We start from the raw sequence: 8,298 nt of genomic DNA on the forward strand, positions 1-8,298 counted from the left end.
ATTAGAAAAATATTGAATATTTAATGAATATTTTTAAAAACTAAAAGTTACCAATTAATATATAATTAAAAAAAAATTGAAAATAAATTTTGATTTAATAAAAAAAAAGTATACTTATCTTTTAGCAGGACTTATTATTATAAATATTATATATTTCTTTGAAATGATGAAATAATTTGATTTAATTTCAAATTTTATCTTTTATATTTGAATGTTTTCAATAGAGAAAATAAGTTAAAAAAGACAAAAGATAAATTATATGTAAGAAGTCAGAATAATTTTTTAAATACTTCAAGTTTACTATACATATTAATAGTATCTTTTTATAATTAGTATTAAAAATTATTAAATAATTATCTTTAATTAGTCAATATTTTTTGTAATTGTAAAAAAATTGTTCATTGTAAACAAATATATAAGTATTTTCATCGTTCATTAAAAATTATTAAATTTTTCACTATTAAAAGCTTTTTTGAATTTCATGAAAGATATGAAAACTATTATTTTTCAATAGAATGTTTCGAAATTTTTTCCTACTTTTTTTGTTGTCATAGGCATTCGTTTTTTTTAATTCCCATTTATGAAATAATTCTTTGTGTAATATATCAGAATATATTTTGTAATATTATATTTACAATAAAAATTAGAACACTATAATCTTGTAAAACAAATAATAAAAATATGTTTACAATTTGTTTATTTCGTGATCACACGTCAACAATAAACAATACGATAAACAAGAAAAATAAATAATGAGAGAAAAATAAGAATAAACTAAAAATTAGAGAATCAGCGCCATCTTTAGAATGCCGCAAATGAAACATATAAAAAAAAATAATGAGATAAAAACGAATATAAAATAAGAATTGACTTTTAGTGCCATCTTTTGATTGATAAAAGAATTTCATCAAATATCTTTCTTAAAATATTCAAGAGATGGCGTTAGAAGTTAATTCTTAACTTTATCCTGCTTTTAAAGAGATATTTTTATTATATAAGAGATGGCGTTAAAAGTTAATTCCTACTCTATCTATCCTTTTCTTATTATTTTTTGTCCTTTTTTATGTGTTTCATTTGCGGCATTCTGAAGATGGCGCTGATTCCCTAATTTTTAATCTATCTTTATCTTTCTCTCATTATTTTATTACTTTTCTTGCTTTTTGCTTTGTGAAATTCATAGATAAAATTTCGATATTTGATTTTATTATTCTTTTTATGAAATTATTGATCTTTTTTTTATTTGTATTATATAAATATTAATATTTACATTTTTTATAAAAAAATTTCATTTTATAAAATTTTCATTTTATAAAAAAATTGATATTTTTTTTATATAATAAAAAATATGAATATAATTTTTAATTTATGAGTTGATTGAACAGAATTGAATTCATATGAATTTGTTTACTATCAGTAACAATAAAAAAATCTATAAATATAACTTAATACATGTAATATAAATTAATAAATAATTTATAAAAGAATATATTAAAAAAATTATTTTTAAAATCTATTGATTTTACTAATTTTTGTGATTAAACTTTATATAATTTTTATATTCACTGTATTAAACATATTAGAGAATATTTTTGAACATGAAATATAATATTCTATTAAATATTAATCTATTTTATATCTGCAATATTTTTGTTGAATCGGTAATATTGAAAATGACATAAAAATGATAAGAAAAGATAAAAGATATTCTGAAATTTTCAAGCATGGAACAAAAATACATTGAATGTTAGGTCTATTCTATCTCTTGTTTGAGGTCTAACCTTTACAAAGAGAATCCACGGTACTTATCGAAATAAAACAAACTCTTGACAGGTGTCTCACGAAAGGAAAAATGGCAAAATATTTAAATTGTGGATTCTTTTTAATATTTTTTATCCTAAATTTAGGTAAGATAAAAAGAGCGTGAAATTTTATTTTAAAAATATAATAAATAAAATTATCATATTAAGGAATTAAGTAATTTTTAACGAGCAAGTAATTCAATAAAATACAAAGTTATAAAATTATAAAATTTTTATTTATTTTAAATAATAAATTTAGGAAAAATTATATTTATTTCATTTTTTCAAATTTTTATCACTTAGAAACAGCGACAATTTTTTTTATTATATATATAAAAGAAAATTATTAGATTTGTGTAATAAAATTAATAAATATAAAATTCTTATTTATAGCGGCTGCAGAACGAATAAAAGATATGATTTACATGAATTTTGAAGGGGTTGCTGCTTGTTTTCGTAGACACAATGGAACACATCAATTTGGATGTTCTTGTAAGTATAATGTTACATTGCATTATTCTTTTTTACATTATTTAGTTTTATGCAAAAAATTTAATTTTCAATTTCTTCTATACAATAATTTTGGTTTTATTTTAAATATATTTATTATTCATAATAAAGTTAATTTATATAAAATATTATGTTGTTTGTTATAGCAAATAGGTCAGGAAGTGTTGGCATTATTCATTTAATTGAAGGTGAAAGTGATATTAGGTGGCTAGAATACAATGCAACTGCTGGAGAATATACTGTAGTTCTTACATTTTCTATGTTTACCAGAAATACATTATTTAGATTAAGAAATACACATAAGATAAATGGAGTTTTATTAGCTAGAAATGTTAGTCAACCACGTCCTGATTTTTATTCTCCTGAAGATACTTGTCCTAATAGATATTCAGGATATAAAAAGTGCAATGATGCTTCTCCATGGAATCCTAGTGGATCTTCATTACTTATGGAAGATTGGCCTTTCCCAATGTTTTATACAGAGGTTGGTTTTAAATTTCTTATATCATTTATTCTTAAAATTTATATATTTTTTTCTTTTATTTTTACTTATCACAGTATCTCTAAATTATCTATTTTAATTTTAATTTTAGAATCAAACACTGATAGAAGCTATAAGATCTTGCTTTTTGACACATAATGCACATGATTTAAAAAATCAAAAATATAGACCACTATGTGCATTAGAAATGAAATCATTCATGTTTGCTGCAATTAATTCTGAATCTTGCATTAAACGTAGTGATTTTAAGTTAAATTTCAATCCAACACAATTTTGTGATCCATTGGGAGATAGAAATATATATTGGCCTTTAGCTCCCATAAATAAAGATAACAATTCTATAATATTAGTAATAGCCAGATTAGATGCCTCTTCTTTATTTGATGGAATATCACCTGGAGCAGGCAATGTAGTTACAGGATTAGTAACTCTACTTGCAACTGCTTATTATTTGAATATCTTAGCTAAAGATATTGTACTGAATAGTAAGTATGACAATGTACAATATAATCTGTGTAAATAGTTTTTATAATTAATTGTCTTTATATTTTTTTCTTTCCAGACACTAATGTTGTCTTTGCTTTATTAAATGGCGAAGCTTTTGACTATATAGGATCTAGTAGACTAATTTATGATTTGAAAGAAGGTAATTTTAATGCATTAGGTGGAGTAAATTTAAAATTTGATGATATTAAAAGTGTGATTGAATTTGGTCAGCTGACTAAAGGAAAATTATATGTACATTCTAATAATGCACAAAATGACGAAATAATAAATAAAATCAGTACAGTCTTACATGCAGATATTATGGAAAATAGTGTTCCACCTACATCTATACAGAGTTTCTTAGAAGAAAAACCAAATTTAACTGCCATTGTTATAAGCAATCACGGTAAACAATTTGAAAATAAATATTATAATGGAATTTTGGATGATGCAGAAAGTCTTAATTTTAATAGGTATTAATATTAAGATTTTTTTAATAATTTAAATTTTATATATAAGTATATTTTTATCTTAATTTTTTATTATATAAAATATTTTTCGCTAGGAGTGGCATAAATGAGCTTGCAACTGTTTTAGCAAAAATAGCAGTTGATGTCGCTAAAATTCTTTATAAAAAAGTATCTGGTAATGAGCCTCCATCCATAGATGATTCTTCTGTTGAATATCAGATTTCGGAAATGTTAATTTGTTACTTAGAAAGTGCTAACTGCCCTTTATTTCATGCTGTTTCACCTCCAAATGCCAAATTAATTAATCAAGTTTTATCATTATATGTTGGTGTACATAGAGTACCGAATACTGCTACTACATTAACTGGTCAACTTCTTGCATATTTGACTAGAGAAGAAGTTCCACATATGACAGAAGCGACATGTTACGAAAATCATCTTATTTGGATGGATGATTATAATTCTACAGGTTTATGTATAAATTCTTCTGTAAATTATAGTACAGCTATGAGTCCTGCATTTATAATTGATGGTAAGTTAATTAAGTTATTATAAACTATTTTTTGAAATAAAGCATTAAATTTTTATATTTTGAATAGGATATGATATGAAATCAGGAGTTTATTCAACATGGACAGAATCTATATGGCAAACTTTAAGTGTAAGAATGTTTCTGAAGCCTTCAGTAGCTACAGAACAACTTACTATGATTTTAGGAACTTCAGTAGCTAGTATATCATTCGTCCTTGTATGGTTCATTAATTCGCGGGCTGATATATTGTTTAATTCAAGGTAATTTAATAATTTTAATATGAAAAATGAATAATATTGAGTTAATTGATTACTATGTTAAGTATTAAAGAAATTTGTTTTAGAAGAACTCTAAACTGTTAGGGATACGCTGCGGACCACATATCAATGGCCAGATTGGATCATCGGGAAAACGAAAATGTTCCAGTAACTAGCCTTTGAATGTATGGTACGCTCTCGGACAATTTTTATACCTCAATATATTTCGATGCCACCGACTTCTAATTATTATGTTATCATTGTTGATAACAATTTAATCAAATTTTTGCACCTGTTGTTATAGTATAATGGAAGTATTCACACGTTCGCTTAATTTATCACATCCCTTTATATTTTCATGTATATGCATAAATGTATAATATGTGTACTCAATGAATTCATAGAATTTTTTAAATTCCATAAAAAATTAATATGAGAGTATTACATCCGCATCTCAAGATAATCAGGGTATATTAACATTAAAAAATTTATTAAATTCATAGTTCATTAGAATTCTTTTGTAAACGATTAAACATATGTATTTTATTTATATAAATACGTATAACATTTATAGATAATACGATATATATAGTATTTTCGAGGATTATTTAATTCTACATTGATTTTTTCTTATTCATGAACATTTATTATAAATGTCATGCATGTATTTGATTCATATTATTATATATAGTAAATAGTTGACAATTTGTGGTATATCTATCGAAATGTAATAGTGGTAATAATTTTAATTAATTTTATATTTCTCTGTTTATTTATTATAGTTATCTTGTTTAGAAATGAATGATGTTAATGCAGGATATTTAATTTGTTTAAAACGTGGTTTTTGTTCATGATAGCTAAAAAATAGATGATTAATTATATGAAATACTTAAATGCAATAGTAATGTAATATATATATATATATAATATACATAAATTTTTTTCTAATCACTATCATATAAAAAATTTAAATTTAAATTGCAAAGAATTTTTTTGATTAAAAAGCAATTTGAAATTGTATTTTTTCAGCTTTTCATATTTTGCATATTTACAATATTTTATTAATTAATTAGTAATTTTTCTTAATATAAGAAATAAATAAAAAAATAAGATTATTTGGTCTAGAAATTTATACTAAAATTATGTAGAAGCAAGTAAAAAAAATTAGAATTTTTTTGTCAAAAATTAAAATAAATCATTGTAAAAAAAAATATTTTTTTTAGAAATATTTGTAAATATGTAATCTAATTTGAGCGCATTTTATAAAAACAATGTAAATATGTTATAAAAAGAATATTATTTACTAAATTTTTTTTTAATCTTTTTCTTCATTATCATAGGACTATTTATAAATACTTATATACTTATAACTTCTTGCAATTTCATACTTTTTTAAAAATATATAAGTACAATAAACAATGTAATTGACTGGTATTTTGTTAAATATGAATACATAGTCTTATTAATAATAATAAAATATTTTATATGATAAATGTAAACCAATTTAAATTTTATTCAAATTTTCCTATTTTTCTAAATTATAACTTACTTTATTTTATGAAGATATATTTCTTTTATTAAATATTTTTATTAGTACATTATAATTAAATCTAAGATATAATTATTTGTTGGAAATTATTAATATCTGAAGGTTACTTTAAAAATTAGAAACACATTTTGCAAGCGTGATGGCGTTTATTATTAATAAACAATTTATTTAACAGGACCTTGATGTACACGAGAAAGAAGTATTCACGTTGTTTATTTATGCTTTTTTTTTAATATGTATGTAAATATGTAATATGTTTAATTTACGATTTAAAATTTCAAGTTAGGAATGAACCTTTCAATGTTCTATAATTTTTTGTTATATATTTGCATATAGATTTTGTAATATTGTATAAACATTTATTAATTTATATTTCTTTTAGATTTTTCGAATATTTGTAAAATATATAAGCTATAACATATTTCTTATAAACATTTCATTGGTATTAATTAAATAATAAAATATAATGAGAAAAAAGAAATATTGATAAACAAAAAAAAGAAACTGATAGTTTATAATGCAATTAACAAAAAGAAAATCTAAAATTTGTTTGAAAAATTTGTTTTAACAAATTTGTAAAATAAGAAGAAAAAATATAATAATCTTGCTCTTTGCATATATATAATAAAATAATAAAATTTTTTTAATATTTTACGCATTGCATCTTAATACATGGATAATACATGTATATAATAAATTTTAAAAATTTTCTTTTAAAATAGAAATTTTTTTTAAGTTATAATATTGCAAAATAAAAATGAAATATTAATGATATAACAAATCATGAGACAATATGCGAAATATAATATATAAAATATACATTATATTCTTAGTATATTAATTATAAAAATTTATAGAAGATAAGCAAATAATTTAAGACAATCAAATATTGAACTTAATTTTATATCAAAAGATTTTTATTATTATTATTTTTGGTCCATTCCTACTTTTTTAATTATTTTAGAGCTTGCATTTCAATCAATTGATGCAATAGATTTTGAGGTCTATTCTCATATATTAAAACAGTGAAAATATTCACATGTTTTGAATTTCTATATTTTTATTTATATTATAAGTATATAATTTATCCAGTATTTTTGAAATTGTTAATTAAATTGGTAAATTTACATCTTTTACTACTTTCTGACTACTTAAAAAAATATATGGAATATTAATTTTTTTTTCATAATATTAAAGTTTTTAAATCATAAGTATATTCAATAAGAAGTATAGATTGCGCAAAAATTCATAAAAGATAAAAAAACAATATTTTAAATAAGTTTACGGATCGAGCACTAAGTTTTTTCAATGCAAGCTCTAATTTTTTTATTTAATTATTTCTGGCAAATGTATTTATCTATGTATTTGTTTAAGAGTTTTTTTGTATTGTGTGTCCGTGTTTATTTTTTTGAATTAATTCATAATTTTCGGTATACAAGTATGAAGTAGGAGGCTGGGCACCGCCCACCGAATTATCACAGTCGTCTGGTGCCGCAGCACATACGTATACGTGGTTCAGCCTTATAACCTACCTCTTAATCTATCATTATTTTATAATTATACTTAGTTAAGAGTGTACAGTATAGTCCCCGTACTAGGTGATTGACGCGATACGAACTGATCCTTAGTTCTATTCTTTTACGTAGAGTGTGAATTTATTGCTGGTACTTGTAAATACAAACGACCTAATCGAGTACGAGCAATTGTAGATTTTTTCATTAATTGTTGCTCCTATTAAAGATGAAAACAAAGTAGAAAATAACATTAAATAATATTCTTTCAAATTAATTTTTTCATTGATTTTTTTGTTTTCTTTTTTTCATAACTTTATCTACAATCGTTCGACCTACTTTTTTTTTTTTTACTTACATCACTACACCGTATAAGGAGCTATACTGTATAATGAAAGCTGTCTTCAATTGATGATATCGTTTTACTAAGCCTCGATCAACTTGTTTCTTTCTTCTAAAACTTTTTTAACAGTTTCAAGCAGTTTCAACTATCAGAGTAGAAATCGATTTGTATCGTACAATGCTCAGAAAAAGCTCGTAAGCTACTAATGGAAGCACCTTGTGCCTGTTCGGCTATATACATCAATTACATTTCGGAATAAATATAAAATTCCAATTAATAGCAAAATAAATCTGATTTAAATAATAGAACTTATAACTTTTTTTTCTTCTTAACCGATCA

The 8,298-nt window shown here is 22.3% G+C and overlaps 1 protein-coding gene across 3 annotated transcripts; it reads left to right on the forward strand.

Annotated features, from left to right (window-relative positions):
- Positions 1-1,766: 1,766 nt before the first annotated feature.
- Positions 1,767-5,117, forward strand: LOC122720906 (nicastrin). Of its 3 annotated transcripts, none has more exons than XM_043947981.1 (8): positions 1,767-1,904; positions 2,193-2,291; positions 2,456-2,793; positions 2,903-3,296; positions 3,374-3,770; positions 3,863-4,299; positions 4,367-4,559; positions 4,646-5,117. In XM_043947981.1, the coding sequence occupies exons 1-8, from the start codon at positions 1,850-1,852 to the stop codon at positions 4,659-4,661; spliced, it is 1,929 nt and encodes a 642-aa protein (XP_043803916.1). In that variant the 5' UTR covers positions 1,767-1,849; the 3' UTR covers positions 4,662-5,117. The 3 variants fall into 3 exon arrangements, with proteins under 3 accessions (XP_043803916.1, XP_043803917.1, XP_043803915.1); XM_043947982.1 differs by having other exon boundaries at positions 4,630-5,116; XM_043947980.1 differs by having other exon boundaries at positions 4,643-5,116.
- The last annotated feature ends 3,181 nt before the right edge of the window (positions 5,118-8,298 follow it).

The sequence above is a fragment of the Apis laboriosa genome, unplaced genomic scaffold (assembly GCF_014066325.1).
Source record: "Apis laboriosa isolate Shangri-la unplaced genomic scaffold, ASM1406632v1 scaffold13_cov153, whole genome shotgun sequence".
Classification (NCBI taxonomy): domain Eukaryota; kingdom Metazoa; phylum Arthropoda; class Insecta; order Hymenoptera; family Apidae; genus Apis; species Apis laboriosa.

What these genes read in the sequence shown, in the direction of transcription:
- LOC122720906 (XM_043947980.1), top strand. Translation starts at nt 1,850, where the DNA reads ATGGCAAAATATTTAAATTGTGGATTCTTTTTAATATTTTTTATCCTA. An exon ending in ACATCAATTTGGATGTTCTT is followed by an intron (nt 2,292 to 2,455) that starts GTAAGTATAATG and finishes TGTTTGTTATAG; the next exon opens with CAAATAGGTCAGGAAGTGTT. An exon ending in GAAAGTCTTAATTTTAATAG is followed by an intron (nt 3,771 to 3,862) that starts GTATTAATATTA and finishes ATTTTTCGCTAG; the next exon opens with GAGTGGCATAAATGAGCTTG.